The sequence below is a fragment of the Bufo bufo genome, chromosome 1 (genome assembly GCF_905171765.1).
Source record: "Bufo bufo chromosome 1, aBufBuf1.1, whole genome shotgun sequence".
NCBI classification, from domain to species: domain Eukaryota; kingdom Metazoa; phylum Chordata; class Amphibia; order Anura; family Bufonidae; genus Bufo; species Bufo bufo.
The window spans coordinates 470,483,983-470,508,603 of NC_053389.1; the positions used below are offsets into that span (position 1 = coordinate 470,483,983).

Sequence of the window (24,621 nt, forward strand, 5' to 3'; positions counted from 1 at the left end):
TTGCATTTTTAGGCAAAAATCGCCAACTCCAGATGTTGCGTTGAAGTCTATCAGAATTACTGACCGCAGCACAAACAAGCTTTTTTTGTAATAGCATTCTGACACTTGAGACTCATTTTCTGGGTCATATTTTATTTTTATTTTTTTATTACAGCATGTTCTGGGTGTGGCATTCTTTCACCTCATTTTCTGGTGTTCGGCCCATAGACAGTCTTGGGTTTCGTTTTTTTTTTTCCACTGCTTAAAAAAAACGCAAGTGTCAGTGTGTGTTGTGTTTAACAGCATTGAAGCATGCCATTTTTTTTTTTACCAATGCATTTTCCCCATGCTGCAGGGGAAAAAAAATAAAATAAAAATAATACATGGGGATTCATATTTCCCTATATAAAAATGCAAGCCATAAAAAAACACCATTAAAAATGCCAGTTGTCCAAACACACTATTTGTCCCAAAACACCACAAAACCGTTTAAATAAAACAAACAAACAAACAAAAAAAAACACTGCACAAGTCAGTTGTTTTTAGGTGCATTTTTTGAGCAAATAAAAAGCCTGAGCCCAAATACCCTCTGGTGTAAAACTCCATCATGGCTGCTGCGGCAGACAAGCGGAGAATCGGACGGATATAAACCGCAGTATGCAGCTAATTGTGTCTGGCCAGTTCTCTGCCGGAATGCGTATGGATCTCCAACAGACCCCATTAGACTTAGGCCTCATGCACACGACAGTATTTTTTCATGGTCCGCAAAACGGGGTTCCGTGATCCGTGTCCGTTTTTTTTTCCTGTGTGTCTTCCTTTATTTTTGGAGGATCACCAGACAAGAAAAGTGAAAAAATAAATAAAATCGAAGTCAAGTTTGCCTTGAAAATGATAGGAAAAAAAATGGACACGGATCACGGACGCGGATGACAATCTTGTGTGCCTCAGTGTTTTTTCACGGACCCATTGACTTGAATGGGTCCGCGAACCGTTGTCCGTCAAAAAAATAGGACAGGTCATATTTTTTTGACGGACTGGAAACACGGATCACGGACGTGGATGACAAACGGTGCATTTTCCGAGTTTTCAACGGACCCATTGAAAGTCAATGGGTCCGCAGAAAATCACGGAAAACGGAATAACGGACACGGATGCACACAACGGTCGTGTGCATGAGGCCTTAATTGGGCTGGTGGACATTCCATACGCATCCGGCAGTGCCGGATCCGGAGAATTCCAGCAGGCTGTTCTCTAATGGAGCAACCTGCAGGAATTCAAACCAAAAGTTGTGAAAGTAGCCTTAGCAGATTTGGTCATTTAAGTTAAAAGAGGTCTCTTCTTATAATAAAAGCTATCCCAAGATTTATAGTTATTCCCTATCCACAGGCTAGAGGAAAAGTGTCTGATCGGTGGCATCCCCATTAGAGTGGGAGCCGTGTCGCCAAGTATGAATGGGGCAGTGGTCGAGCACTGTATTCTGGTATCTCTGGCAGACTCAGAGATGAATGAAGCAGACATGAAATAGGGAAGAAGGCTGAAAGCTTGGGACAAGCCCTTTAAGGATGTGGTCCATAAACCTTTACTGGAAAGTGAATTAGACTTTTACTGCATTGTTGGGAGGTGTCAAACAAATCATTGAACAGCAGATCTGTTTCAGTTTCAGGCAGCGGAGTCTTACCTAATGAGAACATCTTCCAGAAACTTCCAGTTCCACACCCTGAAGAAACAATTCCATTAAATCTAACTTATTGCCTATAGTGGTATTTAGTCGTCAGCCATGATGGGGTGAGCTGTCCTCCTTATACAGGGCCGACAGCAGGGAGAAATGGGCCTTTCTGTAAGGCTCTATTCAAATCTCCTCTTTTACTTTCCTTGGAGGTACACATCGGGAGTATTCCCCAATGCCACTGTATAGGCATAGAACTGTGCAGTATTGCCATGCCTTTACCAGTCACTCCTGCCAGAGCTATGTGGCCAGTTGAGATGTGATAAATCTAGTGGCCCAGGAACCATGGTAGCAAACAATGAGATCCTAAGGCACATTGTGTTCACTGGATACCGCCATACACAAGTACAGCAACACTGCCCTGGATATACAATGGAGCAGTCCAGCAGACGGGTGCCTTTCTTATTAAATGTAGCAGCAGTGAGTTAAACTTTGGACTTGAATGATCCCAGTCATGGCGCTGACTAAGCAGTTCATATAAGGAAAGGTGAGCTGATATGATACCTAATAAAATGAGCTTTATCTTTTGCAGCAAGCAATTACCTCCTTAGATGGGGAATACCTTGTGGTTTGCAAACAACAGTACGTGCCCAGGGCACAGAGATGACTTGATCATAAGATTTATTTCATTTGCAATGATTCATAAGATGATATTTGTAAAGCTATAAAAAGAAATTACAAGGACCTTGTTGTGGGCAAAAGTCTATGGTTTCATAGAGGATTAAATAGTCTTCTTTTCCTCTATTCAAGGGAAATGAATATTATTAGGGCATAGGAGGTTTCTTGGGGGCTATAAAATGAAGCAAGATTTACTAAGCACAATTGTCAGGAATAGAAAAAAAAACAACTAATGGGGTCATTTATCAAACTGGTGTAAAGAAGAACTGGCTTACCTTGCCCATAACAACCATTCAGATTCCACCTTTCATTTTCCAAAGGAGCAATCAGAAATAATACATGAAATCTGATTGGTTGCTATGGGCAAGTAAGCCAGTTCTACTTTACACCAGTAAAATGTCCCCATAAGAGTTCTGAACGGATCCGGTTTTATTATCTTTAACATAGCAATGATGGATCCGTCATGAACACCATTGCAAGTCAATGGAGGACGGATCCGTTTTCTATTGCGTCAGAGAAAACGGATCTGTCCCCATTGACTTGCATTGTCTGTCATGACAGATCCGTTTTGCTTCACATCCCATAACTGAAAGAAAACCGCAGCATGCTGCGATTTGCTCTCCGGTAGGGGAATGCATTTTGGAGCATTCCGTTCAGTTACGTTTTGTCCCCATTGACAGTGAATGGGGACAAAACTGAAGAGTTTTTCTCCGATATTGAGATCCTATGACGGATTTCAATACCAGAAAATGTAAACGCAGGTGTGAAAGTAGCCTTAGTCATCATTTACACCCGAGAGCTGGAGTAAATTATGATCAATGTGCCAGGTCAAATTAGGGGTTTGTGACTAGGGATGAGCGAATCGTACCTTGGAACCGAACCAGAGTTCAGGAAATGTTTTTTTTACAGTAGAAATACATTTTTGAAGTTAGCACCTGAAGTGAAGTAATAACTTCGGCTCACCGGAGCCAATACATTCTAATACTGTACAGAGAGCTCGCTCCGTACAGTATTCAAATCACTGTACTGTTTCATCTGAAGTCGATTCGCTCATCTCTAATTGTGAGCAGTTTTATTTATTTTTTCTACAATAGAGAACACAAGTAAGGGGATGATAAATTCTCCCCACTGAGGGACATTTATCAAAACTGCCGCTCCCATACGCCTGTCTTGATCCCTGTGCGCTGGAGTCAGATGCACCTAACATGTTAAGAGGCAGATGTCCCTTAGGAAATTAGGCGCATCTCTGGTAATCTGTGCGCTAGAAACTGAAGTATTCGCCAGTCAGGGGCTGGAATATACTTTGGCTACAACTTTACGCCAGTTTTGTTGGAAGAGTCCTGCAATGATGAGCTGATCACAGGGTGTGCCTGCTGCAGAGACCTCCAGCCAGCGCATGTAATCTGCGGAGGAACAATACATTAAATGTTTCCCTGCAGGGCCACCCTGGGACCAGTCAAGCATTACAGTTTACACAAAGGGCAGCCCACCTGATGCATGGACATGCTGGGTCCTCTAAAGGTAGACGCTCTTTGCAGCCACTCTTCAGCTAATAAATAAGGACGGTGAATGGCGGTTAGCTCAGAATTCCCTTACATAGTATTTGAAAAAGAAATTCCATTCAACAGCAATAAATGTCATAAGCAATATGGTAAAACACATGGCATGCAACATTACCTGTATTTCTCATCTTGTAATGTCTGTGAAATAATAGCACAGTCCCTTTTAAACTGCACTTTCAGTGTCTGAATGTCTTCTGCCAGCTGAGACTGAGCATCTCGTATTTCTCTCAGCTCATCCAGAAAGACCGCAAGATCGTGACCATCATTGGCACTTGTCCGGCCAGCATCAAACGGCTGGTTTCCATTGCTGTCTGCTGAACCAGATGTCCCGCTAGAACACTCATCATCGCTTACATACTTGCCTTTGGTCACTATTGTGGCACTACCACTGAGATTTCTGGAACTGTTTTCTGGGTGAAAGTCATCGAGAGAATTCTTTAGCTGAGCAATGTTATCGGCACTTCCAAACTTATTTCTAATGAGGTTGGCAAACTCCCTTGACTTGTTAAATACAAACATTGGCGGAGTCAAGGACACCCCCGGCATACCCGCTTTACAGGACTCCACTGGTGCAGCAGGCCGAGAACCGCTGGTGACATCTTTTAAAGAGTGTTGTAGATCTTTCAGGTTATCTTTGGAAATATCCTTGGTACTTTTGGTGGCAGGGCCATTTTGCTCTAGCTCCTTTAACTTTTTATGATACTGTTCTAGTTTTTTCTGCAGCTGCGCTATAGAATGAGCAGATTTCTGGTTCTTCTTTTCAAAGACTTGTTTGATTCGACTTGCCTGTTGTTTATCAGCGCTATTCACCAGTTTCAAGTATTCTGCCACATTGCCATCACGGGCACTTTGTTCAATTTTGATCTGTTCTGTGACTTTCAGAATTTTCTGCTTCAGACTGTCAGCAGAGAACTTGACTTTGTGGAAGTCTAGAATGCCATCAGGTATATCGAAGTTAAGGTTGGTGTCAGATCCTCCACGTCTGATGTTCAGTGGCAAGCTGAGGGTGTTCATATCAGACCTGTCCACCTAGAAAACAACATGAATGTTACTCAACTTGGAAGACATTCATCTTCATAAATACTAACCAGGGTGGAGCGTGTTTTTTGGGACTTTATTTAAACTCAAATTGTTATCACAAGTCCAATTAACACACAGCCTTCTCAAACAGTTGATCGGCAGGGGTTGGGTGTTGGACCCTCCACCGATCAGATACTGATGACTTATCCAGAGGCTAGGTCAGTCATCTGTAAAATTATCTCGAAAAAACCCTTTAAGGATAGGCTACTTTCACACTGGCGTTTTGGCTTTCCGTCTGTGAGATCCGTTCAGGGCTCTCACAAGCTTTCCAAAACGGATCAGTTTTGCCCTAATGCATTCTGAATGGAAAAGGATCTGCTCAGAATGCATCAGTTTGTCTCCGTTCAGGTCTCTCACAAGCGGCCCCAAACGGATCTCACAAGCGGACCCAGAAACGCCAGTGTGAAAGTAGCCTTAATGGTATTCTGGACGGTTTTTGGTAGCATTTCTGCCAAAAAACGTGATCTGCCAATGTTTTTTGTCAGGCGGATTTTGTCCGTGTGAACCTATTATTGTGCAAAAGTAGTTAAAAAAAAACGCAACTGATACATTTTTGGTATTGCCTGAATCTCACTGACCCACAGTAACATGCTAGTTATGCTGCACGGTGAACGTTGTAAATTTAAAGTGCTAAAAGCAATGGAGGAACAGTTTTTCCCCCCCATTATCACCTCAAAAAATATAACTTGTCAAAAAGCTATATGTATTCCCAAAATGGGGTCACTAAAAAAATACAATTTGCTCCACAAAAAACAAGCCTCAGATGGCAACGTTGACAGAAAAAAAAATTATGGCCAAAAAACAAAGCTGCCACCGAAGGTCTTATTTCATACTCCTCCTCAAAAATACCTTTAGGCCCCTTTCACACGGGCGAGATTTCCGCGCAGGTGCAATGCGGGAGGTGAACGCATTGCACCCGCACTGAATCCGGACCCATTCATTTCTATGGGGCTGTGCACATGAGCGGTGATTTTCACGCATCACTTGTGTGTTGCGTGAAAAATCGCAGCATGCTCCTCTTTGTGCATTTTCCACGCAACGCAGGCCCCATAGAAATGAATGGGGTTGCGTGAAAATCACAAGCACCTGCAAGCAAGTGCGGATGCGGTGCGATTTTCACGCACGGTTGCTAGGAGACGATCGGGATGGGGACCCGATCATTATTATTTTCATTATTAATACTTGTTCGCGCAGCCCGGCTTCTCTTCCGTCGTCTTCTTTGCTGTGCACAGGAAAAGGACCATGGTGATGGACCATGTGATGAGCGCAGTGACGTCACCACAGGTCCTTTTCCTGTGCACAGCAAAGAAGAAGACAGAAGAGAAGCCGGGCTGCGCGAACAAGTGGATTAAGGTGAGTTAAATTATTATTTTTTTAACCCCTCCAGCCCTATTGTACTATGCATTCTGTATTAAGAATGCTATTATTTTCCCTTATAACCATGTTATAAGGGAAAATAATAAAATCTACACAACACCGAACCCAAACCCGAACTTCTGTGAAGAAGTTCGGGTACAATGTTTTGCACTCGCGTGGAAAAATCGTGCATTTTCTCGCAACGCACCCGCATCTTATCCGGGCCAAAAACATGACGCCCTTGTGAAAGAGGCCTTACTGTAAAACATGTAGGGCAACTTTAGATCCTGCATATTTAATAAACAGCAACATATTAAAGGGAACCTGTCACCAGGATTTTGTGTATAGAGCTGAGGACATGGGTTGCTAGATGGGGACAGGACTCATCTCAGGTTAATTTGCATATGTATTAAATTGGGTTTTTTTTACGCAATAAAAGCACACAGAGCTATGGGGACTGGGTATTGCGGATGTGCTAGCGGCCATCTAGCAACCCATGTCCTCAGCTCTATACACAAAATCCCAGTGACAGGTTCCCTTTAAACTCAATGGCATTGGCTCCCATACTGAATCCGTGAGCCTAGCAGATGAAGTCAGATGCTCTCTCTTAGGGCTCATGCACACAAACGTTTTTTGCGTTCAGTATACTGGCAGTTTTTTTAGTTCAGTATGCGTTACTTATACTGAACCATTCATTTCAATGGGTCAGCAAAAAAAAAAAAAAAAAACTGAAGTGTCTCCGTGTGCATTCCGTTTCCGTATTTCCGTTCCGTTGAAAGATAGAACATGTCCTATTATTGCCCGCAAATCACATTCCGTGGCTCCATTCAAGTCAATGGGTCCGGTTCAGTTTTTGCGGAACCATCTATTGGAGATTTTATGCCCAGCTCGATTTTTTCTATGTATTTACTGTATATGCCATACAGAAAAACGGAACCGGAAACACTACTGAAACAAAAAACGGATCCGTTAAAAACGGCCCGCAAAACACTGAAAAAGCCATACGGTCGTGTGCATAGATATCAGCAACCCTGCTATTTAGAAGCAGAATCCGCTATGCAATGTACAGTACTTACAAAATTATTATTGTGCACTCTTGTATAATTGCTTTTTTTATATACACATATGAAATAAGTCATTAACAGTTACACTTTTGGCTTAATGGAGAAGCCCTTTGAGGTTTTATGTAGTACATTTTAGTAATTTACACAATACCACAAAGACATATAATTAGGCTACTTTCACACTAGTGTTTTAGTTTTCCGCTATGGAGTTCCGTCATAGGGGCTCAATACCGGAAAAAAACGCTTCAGTTTTGTCCCCATTCATTGTCAATGGGGACAAAACTGAACTGAACAGAATGGAATGCATTTCGTTCTGTTTAGTTGCGTTCCCATACCGGAGAGCAAACCGCAACATGTTGTAGTTTGCTTTCCATCCTAGGATGTGGAGCAAGATGGATCCGGCATTACCCCAATGCAAGTCAATGCGGACGGATTCGTTTTCTCTGACACAATGGAGTTTAATGGAGTTCATGACGGATCCGTCTTGGCAATGTTAAAGATAATACAACCGGATCCGTATCAGTGATGGAAGCGTTTTTGCTGAACCCTGCCGGATCCAGCAAAAACGCTAGTGTGAAAGTAGCCTTAAGTCCCAGCTCAAATATGCTTGCCATGCAGTCTCCTGGCAATCATAATATAAATGGGAGACGCCCTGCTTTTAAGTAGCCCTCGTTCCACATGTCAGTGCACACCTAGAGACTAGAATTTGCTACCTCACTAATTATACAGTATAGAAAAATGTTCCTTGCTTTTCAATCTCTGTCACTTAACACCTTTCTCAGAAAGATGGCTGCTGTATAGATGTACACAACCTCACATTCTACATCTGTGCTTCTCAAGCTGCCACCTTATGGGAAATGCCGTTCAGCTAGTGTTGCAACAGGCAACACTGATTGGATGAGGACCAAAAATACAATTGCGTGCATGAGGCCTTTCCCCTCCAGTTTAAAGAGGCTCTGTCAGCAGGATCAACCCTATTAAAAAGGCACCTCTGTTTTGTTTGTACGATAAACATCTGCATTTTTATTCATATGCAAATACGAATTTAGAGCAGCAGGAAGTGGGGCTGAATCCTTTGAGCACTGTTCATGCACTGAACACTCCCCTCTCCCCTTGATTGTCAGGGCTAGACATGCTGAGGGCTGAGCTGTGTGCGAGCATGTAAATATCATATCACTATGTACTATAGCTTCACCACACTGAGATCTGCTTAGAAAGCTAATCTACATATTACTGCTTTATTCACAAGCACAATATATGATTATAAAGACACCAGTACTATATTATAGCTTATAAGCATAGAAAAAAGCATGTTTTTCTATATGGTAATATTGTAGCTTGGTGGCCCTTTTATTTATCCCATAACAAAAAGGTATACTTTAATAACTAATATATAATAATAAAAAGGCCTTACTATATTGAGAATATACCCATTTCCTGTTAATTTACAGACATAATATATGATTATAAAGAAAACAGTAATATTTATTAGATTTAAAAAAAAACAAAAAAAAACAAAACACAACATTCAATAATATGATAAGGACATAGGGCCAGATTTATCATTACTCTGACAGCTCACTCCACTTTCACATATGGCTAAAGTCAGTTTTAGCCAAGTCAGATTTATGATTGGCCCTTTAAGACTGTAATAAATGTGGTTTGACGGTAGCAGTTTAACCGTCAGTAAGCAGCTTTACAAAAGTCGCACATCTTTATGAAAAAGTCGCACGTTTTTACGAAAAAGTCGCATGTTCTATTAAAAAGTCTCATAAGATAAGCATGGTCCTCACTGGAGTGAAATTGCGCATTTTTTGCGACTTTTTAAATAGTCCCAATAGTAAATCTGTCTAGAGATTCATTTACATAAGAAAACACGCCCACTTTCAGAAAACTGGCGAGCATAGTGCAGAGCAGAAAAAAAAGTCGCAAATTTGTGCGCAGTTTTAGCGTTTGCGCATTTTTTTTGAGACTTTTTCACTCCATTATTCTTACTTGAGCCAATGATAAATCTGGCCCATAGAGTTTTCTTATGAGATAGATGTAGAAGAAGAAAATATATATGAAGAAAAAAAAGCTTGGAGGCTCCCTCTCCAGCAGCTGCACCATTAGCTTTTTTCAAATGAGATTCATTGAAATGGCTGATCCTGAATACAGCCACCATGCTATAAATGTGCACATCTTGGAACCAGGAACACACAAACGCACATAGTGACTGCAGAATGTGATTTATGGCCATATCAAATTTGAATTTCAATTTGGGCATAAATCAGCTACACCATGATCTCAAACGGTCTAGTCTGACAGATTTATCATACAACGGCATTCTACAGCTGCTATGTACAGTAAAACACAGAAGCCAAACGGTGACAAATTTTTATAAAAAATCCTATCATTTTTTTTATCCCAAAATACATATAATCAATAATAAAAAATAGCTCTGAAGTTTACCATAGGGGGATGTATGAAGTTAGAAAAACATGGCTGCCTTCTTCCAGATGGAAGAACATAACACCTAGGGGTGGGCGATATAAACGTTATACGATAATAGCGTCATCAATTCGGCCGACGATATAGATTTTAGTTATATCGCCATATTGTGATAGATGATTACGGAGCGGTAGTGAATTGAAGAAGATTCTCACTCACCGCTCCGTGGCCTCCCGACTCTGCACCGCGCTGCAGGGCCTTGCGTTCACACATTGTCAGCGCGCTGGCTAACGCTGTGTGTGACGCCAGGTCCCTCCCAGTGCATGCTGGGAAGAAGATGCGGCCCGTCTCCTGCGGACTCCATCAGCCAGCTGTGCAGGAAAGGTAAGTAGCAGGGGCCCGAATCTATCGGGGGGGGGGGGGGGGGGTGGCTATGGCATGGGGCTGATGGCGCTGGCTGGGAGGACATGATGATGGTGGCAATGGCATGGGGCTGATGGCGCTGGCTGGGGGACATAATGATGGTGGCAATGGCATGCGGCTGATGGCGTTTTGTAATTTGTAAAATTATATATCGCGATATATCGTTATATCGCACATGATTCAAATTATATAGTGATATAGATTTTAGGCCATATCACCCAGCCCTATAACACCTTGTCCATAGGTTGTGTGAGTATTGCGGCTCAGTTTGACCCCGAATAGCCTATGTTTCAGTACTAATGCAACTCCCTGAGGTGGAGCTTTGCTTAAAAAGAAATTACAACAGCCAAAAGTCTAAAAGGCAAATATAGTAGTTTACAGAGATTATGTGCCAAGCTTCAACTGCAAACTCTATACAATCATCCACAGCCCTTAGTTTACTCCTGAAACTGTAGGCTGGGCATGACTATTTTACCAAGTATCAGCTGCACATCACATGAACATTAGCAGATAGCAAGCGCTTTACTATGGAATCAGAAATGAAAACAAAAACCTGCCTGTCTCATATAATAAGCACATTTAGCTGCTGAGAAAGTCTGAAGTGGTATGTTCTTGCTGCACTTGCACAGCTAATATCCAGCTGATTGTGGGAGTGCTGGGAGTCAGATAAGGCTACTTTCACACTTGCGTTTTTCTTTTCCGGCATAGAGTTCCGTCCTAGGGGCTCTATATCGGAAAAGAACTGATCAGTTTTATCCCCATGCATTCTGAATGGAGAGTAATCCGTTCAGGATGCATCAGGATGTCTTCAGTTCAGTCGTTTTGACTGATCAGGCAAAAGAGAAAACCGCAGCATGCTACGGTTTTCTCTCCGGCGAAAAAAACTGAAGACTTGCCTGAATGCCGGATCCGGCATTTTTTCCCATAGGAATGTATTAGCGCCGGATCCGGCATTCAGAATACCGGATCCGTCCTTCCGGCCTGCGCATGCGCAGACCGATAAAAACGTGAAAAAATGTACAAGACGGATCCGTCTGTCCGCATGACAAGCGGAGAGACGGATCCGTCCTTGCAATGCATTTGTGAGACGGATCCGCATCCGGGTCCGTCTCACAAATGTTTTCAGTCAGCGGCAGATCGGCGGATCCAGCGGGCAGTTCTGACGACGGAACTGCCCGCCGGATCACACTGCCGTAAGTGTGAAAGTAGCCTTAGGAGAACAATAAATATACAAAGTGGTCGCAACACAACAGTCCATCTAATATACAAAAAAAAAAAAGACGCATCAAAATCTCAGTCATTTACTTGCGAGTGTTCACTTTAATCTTCACAGAAAACAATGTAATGAAGACTAACATCACATATCCAGGATTAGTCCATAATGTGTATAATGTCCATAAAAGTACTTTTAAAGTCCCGGGTGACAGGTTTTATAGACACAACATCCAGAGGGGGTTAACATGCAGCAGCGTGAGTTTTTTTTTTTTAATTTTCCACGTCATTACCTTTACTTTTTTAATGTATATAATCCTGCAATTTTCAAACAGATCACTAGGTCTAATAATAGATAATGATTTTCTGTTCTGAACAGGTAACTTTTCAGTAGCAATTATCATTATCGCCACAGATAGAATTGCAATGTATCAGATATTCACAATATCACAGCTTATCTACTCCCTCCTGACCTCTGCACAGGTCACAGAGCATGCCTAGAACACTCTCCCATAGAAGACAATGAGGTCCCCTCCTGACCACTGTGTATAAGGCCCATGTAGCTGCTCTCCAAGGACATAAAAGGGCACATTTATTAAGACCAGTGTTTTAGACACCGGTCTTAATAGAGCCCTAAGCGGGCGGTGGTTCCTCCAAAGTTATGAAGAGGCGCTGGTCTCTTCATAACTTTGGCGGATCCTCCGCCAGTTCTAAATGTAAGATGGCTTCCCAGCTTCCTAAAATGGCAAATGAAACGACCCGTCCCCTTACTCGCACACAATTTTAGACCTGGCGTGAGAGGGGCGAAGTTGTAGATTGCGACGCAACTCACCGATGTGTCACAATTTTCACCTGAAATATGCCCTAATTTAGGCGTATTTCAGGTTGATAAATGACCCCCGACCCCGAAGTCTTAGCATATGTTAGATCTAATGGTCTGTGTAAAAACGGCAAGGTTTTAGTTTTATAATTTTTTTTACATATGGATAGTGACATGGAAAATTAAGAAGAAAAAAAATAAAGAAATGTATTTAACATAAAAACATGATTTAAACAATAGGTAATTTTCTGATGACACATTCCCTTTAAATTTTAAAATGACTTATCAGAATAAGCTGCCCTGTGTCTTCATGAGGAATAACACTATAAATAAGGGTCCGTACACACATGAATTTGGCACTGGGGTTTTTCCTACCACCACTGTATGTTCCTAGCTAGTGTACATTTGAATTTCTGTTGCATGGACTGCCTTGAGATATACCAAATTTATTAACAGACCTGCACCTCTTAAGAAATAGGACGCATTCTGAGCCGAAAGACTTTATACTAAGACTGCCATTTGCATTGGAAGGTTCAGCTTCCTGGAAAAGTGCATGGCATAAATGCGCAGCCGTGTGCCAAAGTCTGGTGCATTTTTGAAGTAAAACTAAGCCAACTTATAGATAAACTTAGACTAGACAGTCTAAAAATGTGTGACATATTTATCATCCAGCATCAACCACTATGATAAGTGTGGTGCAGTTTAAGGCTCCATTCACACGTCCGCAAAATGGGTCCGCATCCGTTCCGCAATTTTGCGAAATGGGTGCGGACCCATTCATTCTCTATGGGGACGGAATGGATGCGGACAGCACACAGTGTGCTGTCCCCATCCGCACTTGCGGTGCGCAACCCCGATCTTTGGGTCCGCAGCGCCGCAAAAATATAGAGCATGTCCTATTCTTGTCCGCAGCTTGCGGACAAGAATAGGCATTTCTATGGGGGTGCCGGGCGGGTGTGTAGCAGACCCGCAATTTGTGGGTCCGCAACACAGCACGGACGTGTGAATGCAGCCTAAGACTGACGGTCGAAGTTTACACTGTCTTACCTTTAGGCCTCTTTCACACTACCGTATGGCTATTTCAGTGTTTTGCGGTCCGTTTTTCACAGATCCGTTGTTCCTTTTTTTTGCTTCCGTTGTGTTTCCGTTTCAGTTCTTCCGTATGGCATATACAGTAATTACATAGAACAAATTGGGCTGGGCATAACATTTTCAATAGATGGTTCTGCAAAAAACGGAACGGATACGGAAGACATACGGATGCATTCCGTTTTTTTTTGCGGACCCATTGACTTTAATGGAGCCACGGAACGTGATTTGCGGCCAAATATAGGACATGTTCTATCTTTGCACGGAATGGAGATACAGAAACACAGAAACGGAATGCATACAGAGTACATTCCGTTTTTTTTGTGGACACATTGAAATGAATAGTTCCGTATACGGACCGCAAAACGGAAAAAAAAAAAAGGTAGTGTGAAAGAGGCCTTAGACAGTCTTACTAAGGCCTCTTGCCCACGAACGTAAGGTTTCCGTGCCCGTGCTGGGGACCACAAATTGCGGTCAGCCATGCACGGGCACCGACCGTGGGCCAGCTGCATGCGGATCGCAGACCCATTCACCTGAATGGGGTCAACTATCCGTCCGTTCTGCAAAAAGATTGGACAAGTTCTATCTTTTTGCAGAACGGAAGCACGGAACACAACACCACAGAAGCACTCCGTAGTGCTTTCGTGGGGTTCCGTTCCGTTATTCCGTCCCGCACAGCATCTACAGATTTGCAAACCCATGCGATGCGAAATGCACACGGCTGGTGACCAGGGTATTGCGGAACCGCCATATGTGGTCCGCAGCACGGGCACGGAGCCCTTATGTTTGTGGGCAAGAGGCCTAAATCCACTACAGTATTCAACATTTAGATACAGTTATAGAGTAACTGGTATCAGTTTGTATACATTTTTGATGGTACATAATACTGAAGTATGGCATCACTGACAACCAAGCCAACTGGATATATTATAAAAGCGGTATGAGTACAAAATATTGTGGGGTGGAGGGCAATCCCTGTTTTACAATGGCGATTCATGTGCCTCCTAAAAAGGAGTTTCCCAACTCCCAACACCCCCACTGATGAGCTGTATTCAGGCCCTGCTCCATATGCTTTGTAGTGGCTGTGCCTGGTCCTGGCATCACAGCTAATCTAAAGGATGGGTGATCATGCGTGCCGCTGCTTCATTTACTCCGGGACCAGGCTCTTGTGATCACTGGGCTCCCAGCATCACATACTTTTTACCAATCCTGTAAATACGTTCTTAAGATGTCACAACCACTTTCAATAGAGACAACTTAGTACACAGAATTGAATATTTGAAGCCATCAACGAGACGACTAATAGATCTTTAAAAAAATGATTTACATGCCAAAAAACTGATTTGTACAAAATGTCCCCTTTCCCCTCAGACTGCTGAACTGGAGACACTAGTGGCACATTTCCTATTATTATGTAATCAGGCAAAAGTACAACAAACTTCTGACGCCAAAGAAGTAAAGTAATGCTCACACGCCAATAACTGCACAATGTAGAGTCTTAAGTGTGCACCTTCCGGTCATACAGTACAGGGGACCTTTTCAGCACAGGAAAGGTGATTATCCACCAGCATAATCCAGTAAAACACCACATCACTGAACAAGAACACCATGTCCTCTCTTGACACCGAAGACTTGCCTTGTAAATGTTAGTATCAGCCACACACAACTACGGTATTTTACCTACAGCAAACAAAGCAGCAATATTTTATGTGCTTTGAATATGGTTATAGATTGTAGCTCGCAAATAAATAAATAAAATATCTATGAAACTATGCAAATATACTGTAATGAAATAGTGCAATATAGGCTGCATTCATGTATTTCTAGGTTAGGAATTCCTCCACTAAAGCAAATAGCATATGTCCTTGCAGGGTGACACTTCCAAAGTAAAGGACGTATCTCATTACTGGTCCTAATAAGGAAGTATTATAGGTCTTTCCAGTTCTGGTGAGTTTATGAAGATGTGGATGTGAACTTGGCATGTATGAACTTTTACTTTTAGGATGTATAGTGCCTGTAACTTTCTGCTTGGGTCACACTTTTGTCCACCACTAACATTTTATGCATTTTTCTATGAAAAACTGCATTTTGACAAAGGGGCCTGTTTGTAAAAAGTGCAAAGTGGCATTTTGACAATGTCAGGCGTATACTTACAGAAAATATATAGGTATCGGAGTATAGATTATTATTTTTTTAAAGTGCGAAAATGTAAAAAAAAAAAAAAAAAAAAATTGCCCAAAAACCCTGGCAGTGACATTTTGTTCATTAAAGCCTCTGTTATAACAGCCATTACCGTGCCCATAGGGTTGTCCTCCTGCTCTTCACACCCTTTAAGACATTTTCTACGATTTAACATTGATTACCTACCAAAAAATAGGAAAATAAAAAATTTGGCTCCTATATTTTTAAATGTAGGACCCAAAAGGTGCCTAAGTGATTTTTAAAATTTTGCTTGAAGTTAAATCAGTCATGTCCTTAAAGAGGACCTTTCACCACTCCTGACATGTCTGTTTTAATAGCATGCATTCCCCATGTAATAACCATTCAGGAGCCTCTATTCTTATGGCTCTATGCTGTGCTATTCCTCTATTATTTCTACTAGAAGTTATGAATGAATTGCTAGAAGTCTGCAGTAATGGTACAGAGGGGAGGTTACCAGTTGGGGGCGGGTACCTGCACAGACTCACTCTATCCAATCAGTGCTGCCATTGTCAGTCTGTGCAGGTACACCCCCAAACTGGTTACCTCCCCTCCGTACCCTTACTGCAGACTGCTAGCAATTCAGTCATAACTTCTAGCAGAAATAATAAAGGAATAGCACAACATAGAGCCATAAGAATAGAGGCTCAAGAACTGTTATTACATGGTGAATGCATGAAGCCATTAAAACAGGCATGTCAGGAGCGGTGAGGGGACCTCTTTAAAGAGAACCGGTCAGCAGATTTCAAAATACAAAGGGCCACTCATTTACATAAGAAAACACACCCACTTTCAGAAAACTGGCGAGCATAGCAACTTTTTCACTCCATTATTTATGATAAATCTGGCCCAAACTGTATACATTATTAAAACACCTCTTAGACCTGAGGAGGCTGATGTACTTACTAAGTTTCAATATATAAGTGATTTGTCAATCTAAGGCCTCTTTCACACGGCCGTTTTTTTTCCCCGTTTACTGGCCGTTTTTTGCGGTCCGTATACGGTCCGTATACGGAACCATTGATTTCAATGGGTCCGCAAAAAAAACGGAATGTGTTCCGTATGCATTCCGTTTCCGTTTTTCCGTTCCGTTTTAACATAGAACATGTCCTATATTTGGCCGCAAATCACGTTCCGTGGCTCCATTAAAGTCTATGGGTCCGCAAAAAAACGGAATGCATACGGAAGTGCATCCGTATGTCTTCCGTATCCGTTCCGTTTTTTGCGGATCCATCTATTGAAAATGTTATGCCCAGCCCAATTTTTGCTATGAAATTACTGTATACTGTATTTGCCATACGGAAAAAAGGAACGGAAAAACGGAACGGAAACGGAAACACAACGGAAACAAAAAACGGAACAACGGATCCGTTTAAAACGGACCGCAAAACACTGAAAAAGCCATACGGTCGTGTGCAATAGGCCTAAGACCATGTTAAACTATGCACACAGCCTACCAGGGGCCCAAACTGCATTGCCTGAGGCAGACAGAAGGCTTTTCTTTCTCAGGCCTCCTGCACACGACCATAGATGTCCCGTTGCCGTATTGCAGACCACATATGCGGATCCGCAATACACGGGCACCGTTCTGTGGGCATTCCGCATCACGGATGTGGATCCATTGACTTGAATGGGTCTGCAAATCCGGAACGGAAGCACAGAAGTGAACCCTACTGAAGCACTACGGAGTGCTTCTGTGGGGTTCCGTTCCGTACCGCAAAAAGATAGAACTTGCTCTATCTTTTTGCGGAACGGGCGGATCACGGACACATTCAAGTTGAATGGGTCTGGTTCCGTCCCGGAGGCCGCATGAAAGTTCTCCGTGCATTGTGGACCGCAAATTGCAGTCCCCAATTCACGGAACGGAACACATGCGTTCGTGTGAAGGAGGCCTCAGACTGTGAGAATCCACAAGGAAAATTCCAGTGTTTTAATTTTATCGAGTTTTTCCTGTGGCTGTATGCATATACCTCATGAATGCAGAAATGTAAGAACTCTGCATAAATAAGTATTTAATAAGATACGAGTGTCCTCTTACTGCCCCAAACATTTTTTATTTCATTTTTATAAAAATATGCAATAAAATATTATATGTTTCACTTGTAGAAGAAATTATAAATCAGAATGTTACATCAGATCATTTTAGAGAATTGTACATACTTTTGAGGGTTTGTCAGGGTTATTATCCCTATTTATAAGGCAGGGAGGCCAATAGGACATGAGACTGTTGAAGCCAGTGTTTGGCTGCAGCGGACATGTGTGGTTTCCAGGCATATCCCCACTGTAGTGCACTGGAACAGAGGTGGTTTGTGATGGAGTTAATTTTCTTTAATTTTCCAATAGCTTTCCTGCCTTTAAAAATTAACTATGACGTCCTCTAAGTTACCGTATTTATTGCCAATTTATAGCTATGAGCCAGCTGCTCACCTTCCACCTCCATGTCCACTCATGGCTTTAAATGCTTGGTACTGTCCCACAGAGAAGTTCCTGTTGAATTACATTCTATATATATGTAGATACTATTACTCTTCAAGGCTTTGTAATCTGTTAGTCACAGAACATATATATTTTTTTCTGTAGGATACCTAAACATTACATTTCACACCTAAAATTAGGCAACTCCTACTCTGCCACCCAGTCGTGAAGAAATCGCGTCATTATTGTACCCACAAATGCACATTCTGGAAGACACATTTCAAAAGCTGCCTCATGCAAATCGTTCTGCTAATTGTTAAATTTAGCCATCTGTCCTCAGAGGCCTGTAACTGTTAACAGAACGCAGAAAAACACTTGTGCATTTACGTATCTCTGAACGGAAAACAGAGCAGGCATCCTGTACCCAGCAGTACTCAGAATATCCTGTTTATTTCACTATTTATACCTCTTTATACCAGTGTAGGTGTTATCCATGCCACCTTCATGGAGTAAGATTTACTTTTTTTGGATGTCGTTTTCCCATTTTTAAAGTGGTATTCCCATCTCGTCAAGTAAGCACTTGCTGGGGTGGCCGGTGTTTACAGACACATCCGAGCGGCCAGCACTCCGCTCCCACAGCAGTGAATGAGAGCGTTTTCCAGTACCTGAGAGGCCAAGATGGGTATAACCGTTTAACCTTTAGTATTCTCTAACAGGAACTCTTTAAATATTCAAAAAGTATGATATTATGAAGAAGAATGCGGGACTGCATAAATCGGAAAAACTGTCCTTTACCGCAGATTTACGTTGTCCTAAAAGGTAGCAAAATGTGGGGCAATTTTTCACTAGTTTAAGAAAAAAGTACACTGCACCCAGCTCATCAAAGGGGCATGACTTAGTGGGTAAGAGGCATTGCCCAAGATGAAATTTGCCCATAAAGGTGCATAATTTTGGCACAAAATTCCGTCAAAAAGACAGCCAAATGATAATTAGTATGGAGTTAAACAAGTGTCCATCCATGCAGCAGATGTATCATCCAGCATTAGCCACTGTGATAACCCTGGTGCAGGTCTCCTTTCTACGCACTCATAATTAGGCCAATTATCGGGGGCTGAGGGCTTGTAGAAGCGCTCATTCCCTATAACTGGCCTGTATAAAAAGGGGCCGCCAATCACCTGATGAAGAGTCAACTAATTTATCAGGTGACCGTCTTTCAGCTAGTACCTGAAATCATTGTTTCTGTGCAGCATATCGTACTGTCTAAGCAGAGATCTATGGGGACAAGCAGTCATTGTATCGATTGCATGTTCCCATACAGCAGAGGTGATTGCTGCATGTCAATGAGGTCCTCATCTCCCCTGACAATGAGGCAATTATTGGGAAAGTTTGGTTCATTCCTGATAATTGCCTTAAAGATCGTCCATGAAAATAGACCTTAAGTTTATGTTATCTACAGAATTAGTAAATCTGCAGACAGCATACACTTTCATTTGTGTGAATGTGTCTGTAGTGACCTGCAGCCAAGGAAAGGCTTTCTAATAGCATTGCTAATTTTCATTGTTCATCTCCATCACAGGAGCAGAACAAAAATGATGGCAATGCCGGATAAGTCATGTGACCGGCACCAATGGCGCCAGACTGACCCCTGATGTCTCAACAACCAGAGCAAAACTTTCCAACAAATTTTTATTATATTTTTTGCGGTCTGATTAACCCCTTAAGGACCGGGCTCATTTTCACCTTAAGGACCAGGCTCATTTTCACCTTAAGGACCAGGCCATTTTTTGCAAATCTGACCAGTGTCACTTTAAGTGCTCATAACTTTAAAACGCTTTGACTTACCCAGGCCGTTCTGAGATTGTTTTTTCGTCACATATTGTACTTCATGACACTGCTAAAATTGGGTCAAAAAAGTTAATTTTTTTGCATAAAAAAATACAATTTTTACCGTAAATTTTGAAAAATTAGCAAATTTCAAATTTTCAGTTTCTCTACCTCTGTAATACATAGTAATACCCCCAAAAATTGTGATGACTTTACATTCCCCATATGTCTACTTCATGCTTGAATTGTTTTGGGAATGATATTTTATTTTTTGGGGATGTTATAAGGCTTAGAAGTTTAGAAGCAAATCTTGAAATTTTTCAGAAATTTACAAAAACTCAATTTTTAGCGACCAGTTCAGGTCTGAAGTCACTTTGCGAGGCTTACATAATAGAAACCACCCAAAAATGACCCCATCTAAGAAACTACACCCCTCAAGGTATTCAAAACTGATTTTGCATACATTGTTAACCCTTTAGGTGTTGCACAAGAGTTATTGGCAAATGGGGAGGAAATTTGAGAATTTCATATTTTTGTCAAATTTTTCATTTTAACCCATTTTTTCCACTAACAAACCAAGGGTTAACAGCCAAACAAGACTGTATCTTTATTGCCCTGACTCTGCCGTTTACAGAAACACCCCATATGTGGCCGTAAACTACTGTACGGCCACACAGCGGGGCGTAGAGTGAAAGGTGCACCATATGGTTTTTGGAAGGCTGATTTTTATGGACTGGTTTTTTGACACCATGTCCCATTTGAAGCCCCCTGATGCACCCCAAGAGGAGAAACTCCCTAAAAGTGACCCCATCTAAGAAACTACACCCCTCAAGGTATTCAAAACTGATTTTACATATGTCGTTAACCCTTTAGGTGTTGCACAAGAGTTATTGGCAAATGGGGATGAAATTTGAGAATTTCATTTTTTTGCCTAATTTTCAATTTTAACCCATTTTTTCCACTAACAAAGCAAGGGTTAACAGCCAAACAAGATTGTATCTTTATTGCCCTGACTCTGCCGTTTACAGAAACACCCCATATGTGGCTGTAAACTACTGTACGGGCACACAGTAGGGCGTAGAGTGAAAGGTGCGCGGTTTGGTTTTTGGAAGCCAGATTTTGCTGGACTGGTTTTTTGACACCATGTCCCATTTGAAGCCCCCCTGATGCACCCCTAGAGTAGAAACTCCATAAAAGTGACCCCATCTAAGAAACTACACCCCTCAAGCTATTCAAAACTGATTTTACAAACTTTGTTAACCCTTTAGGTGTTGCACAAGATTTAATGGAAAATAGAGACACAATTTCAAAATTTCACATTTTTGGCAGATTTTCCATTTTAATATTTTTTTTCCAGTTACAAAGCAAGGGTTAACAGCCAAACAAAACTCAATATTTATGGCCCTAATTCTGTAGTTTACAGAAACACCCCATATGTGGTCGTAAACCGCTGTACGGGCACACGGCAGGGCGCAGAAGGAAAGGAATTCCATACGGTTTTTGGAAGGCAGGTTTTGCTGGACTGTTTTTTTTTGACACCATGTCCCATTTGAAGCCCCCCTGATGCACCCCTAGAGTAGAAACTCCAAAAAAGTGACCCCATTTTAGAAACTACGGGATAGGGTGGCAGTTTTGTTGGTACTAGTTTAGGGTACATATGATTTTTGGTTGCTCTATATTACACTTTTTGTGCAGCAAGGTAACAAGAAATAGCTTTTTTGGCACGTTTTTTTTTTTTGTTATTTACAACATTCATCTGACAGGTTAGATTATGTGGTATTTTTATAGAGCAGGTTGTCGCGGACGCGGCGATACCTAATATGTATACATTTTTTTTTATTTATGTAAGTTTTATACAATAACTTCATTTTTAAAACCAAAAAAATGTTTTAGTGTCTCCATATTCTAAGAGCCATAGTTTTTTCAGTTTTTGGGCGATTATCTTGAGTAGGGTCTCATTTTTTGCGGGATGAGATGACGGTTTGATTGGCACTATTTTGGGGTGCATATGATTTTTTGATCGCTTGCTATTACACTTTTTGTGACGTAAGATGGCAAAAAATGGCTTTTTTTACACTGTTTTTATTTTTATTTTTTTACGGTGGTCATCTGAGGGGTTAGGTCATGTGATATTTTTATAGAGCCGGTCGATACGGACGCGGCGATACCTAATATGTATACTTTTTTTTTATTTATGTAAGTTTTACAGAATGAGTTCATTTTTGAAAAAAAAAAATCATGTTTTAGTGTCTCCATAGTCTAAGAGCCATAGTTTTTTCAGCTTTTGGGCGATTATCTTGAGTAGGGTCTCATTTTTTGCGGGATGAGATGACGGTTTGATTGGTACTATTTTGGCGTACATGCGACTTTTTTGATCACTTTTATTACTTTTTTTGGGAAGTAAGGTGGGCAAAATTTCAATTTTCTCATAGTTTTTATTTTTTTATTTTTATGGCGTTCACCGTGCGGGGAAAGTAACATGACCATTTTATAGATCAGGTCGTTACGGACGCGGCGATACCTAATATGTGTAGTTTATTTTATTTTTTTAATTTTTATTCAGTGATAAATGTTTTTTTTTTTATCTTAACTTTTTTCACTTTTTTTTACATTTTTGTGACCCAGACCCACTTGGTTCTTGAAGATCCAGTGGGTCTGGTGTCTGTATAATACAGTACAGAACAATATATATTGTTCTGTACTGTATTTTACTTACACTGAACAGATCTATGCTTTCAGCATAGATCTGTTCAGCACCATGGACAGCAGGACGCCTGAGCAGGCGTCCTGTTGCCATGGGAACCCTCCCCGTCTGCTCAGAACTTCGCAGACGGGGAAGGGTAAGCACGGGGCTGAGGGGGGCTCTCTGGGGGCTCTCTCCCTCTCCATCGGGGGGCTGCAAAGCCACAGCAGCCCCCCGATGGAGAGGGAGGGAGCTCCCTGACCGATGACAGTTAACTTTTTCCATACAGCGGTCCGTACGGACCGCGGTATGGAAAGGGTTAAACGGCTGACATCTTCACAGATGTCAGCCGTTTATACCAGGGTGCCAGCAATGTGCTGGCACCCTGGTATACCCACTAGAAGCCAACGATCGTTCATGGGGAGGCGGGCGGGGGATCGCGATCCCGCCTGCCGCACCGCCCGCCTCCCGCAACGCCCCCACCGCCACATGATTTTAGCCACTCTAAAGTTTCTGATCCCCGCGGTCAGGGACCGCGGCGATCAGAAACTGCAAAAAGCGCAGCAAACCGCAGGTCTGAATTGACCTGCGGTTTGCTGCGATCGCCGATACGGGGGGGTCAAATGACCCCCCCCTGCATTGTTACGGGATGCCGGCTGAATGATTTCAGCCGAAATCCCGTTCCAATTAACCCCTGGGGCGCCGGAATACAGATTTTAAGTCAGGACGTACCGGTACGTCCTCGGTCCTTAAGGACTCGGGAAATAGGGCGTACCGGTACGTCCTAGGTCCTTAAGGACTCATGAAATAGGGCGTACCGGTACGTCCTAGGTCCTTAAGGGGTTATATACTTTTTGTATGACAGATGGAGCTTATTATCTGCAAAAATAAGTAATAATTTTCCTTTTTTTTCCTTTAGATTCAAACTAGAGAGAGTTAAAGGGAATGTGTCACTGAATTTATTTCTGCCATTTAAAACTAGATAGCGGCACATCCATATCCATTTTTTATTCTATTTCCTGAATATGATCATGTGGACAGCCGTCTTGCCTGAGCATTTAGAGATACACTTACAGCAGCCACTAGGGATGAGCGAATCGACTTCGGATGAAACATCCGAAGTCGATTCGCATAATACTTCGTTTGAATACTGTACGGAGCAAGCGCTCCATGCAGTATCAGAATGTATTGGCTCCGATGAGCCAGTTATTCGTTTGCGAAGTCTCGCGAGACTTTGCATAATAACTTCATAAATTCTTTACTACTGTAAAAAAACATTTCCCAAACTCAGGTTCGGTTCCAAGGTATCACTTGGAACCGAACCCGAGTTCCGGAAATGCTTTTTTAACAGTAGTAAAGAATTTATGAAGTTATTCTGCAAAGTCTCGCGAGACTTTGCAAACTAATAACTTCAGTTTAATCGGAACCAATACATTCTAATACTGTATGGAGCGCTCGCTTATGCGAATCAACTTCGGATGTTTCATCCGAAGTTGATTCGCTCATCCCTAGCAGCCACCATGGGGCATAGACACAATGGACAGGAGGGGACCTCGTTCACTTCTATGGGAGAAGTAAGTCTGGAGGGAGCTGATACGCTGTGATATCACCTATGGTATATGGTGGATCCTGTGTTACATTGACAGAGGTGATATCTGTCATTGTAATCCTGGCTGTAATAAGCAGGTAACTGCAGTAGTGTTCTGTACAGACCAAGAAGTGGAGCCTATTATTAGGCTTAGTGGCCAGTGGGAAAACTGCAGGGTTTTGACATGAAAAGTTTAAAATAACTGAAAAAAAATCAAAAAACATAAAAACTTGATTATCTGATGACACATTCTCTTTAGGTCACCTCTATGAATAAAGGTTTCTAATTACTTTCACACTAGCGTTCGGGTGTCCGCTCGTGCGCACCGTTTGAAGGGGCTCACGAGCGGCCCCGAACGCATCCGTCTGGCCCCAATGCATTCTCAGTGGAGGCGGATCCACTGAGAATGCATCCGCCTGCCAGCATTCAGCCTCCGCTCCGCTCAGTGAGCGGACACCTGAACGCTGCTTGCAGCGTTCGGGTGTCCGCCTGGCCGTGCGGAGGCGAGCGGATCCGTCCACACTTACAATGTAAGTCAATGGGGACGGATCCG

The 24,621-nt window shown here is 42.2% G+C and overlaps 1 protein-coding gene across 1 annotated transcript in view; it reads right to left on the bottom strand.

Moving 5' to 3' along the window:
* TMCC3 (transmembrane and coiled-coil domain family 3) overlaps positions 1 to 24,621 on the bottom strand; it is a 104,414-nt gene that overhangs the window by 12,935 nt on the left and 66,858 nt on the right. The window contains exon 3 of the mRNA XM_040408858.1: positions 4,001 to 4,914. Within this exon, the coding sequence (XP_040264792.1) occupies positions 4,001 to 4,914 (914 nt within the window). The remainder of the gene's footprint in view (positions 1 to 4,000; positions 4,915 to 24,621) is intronic.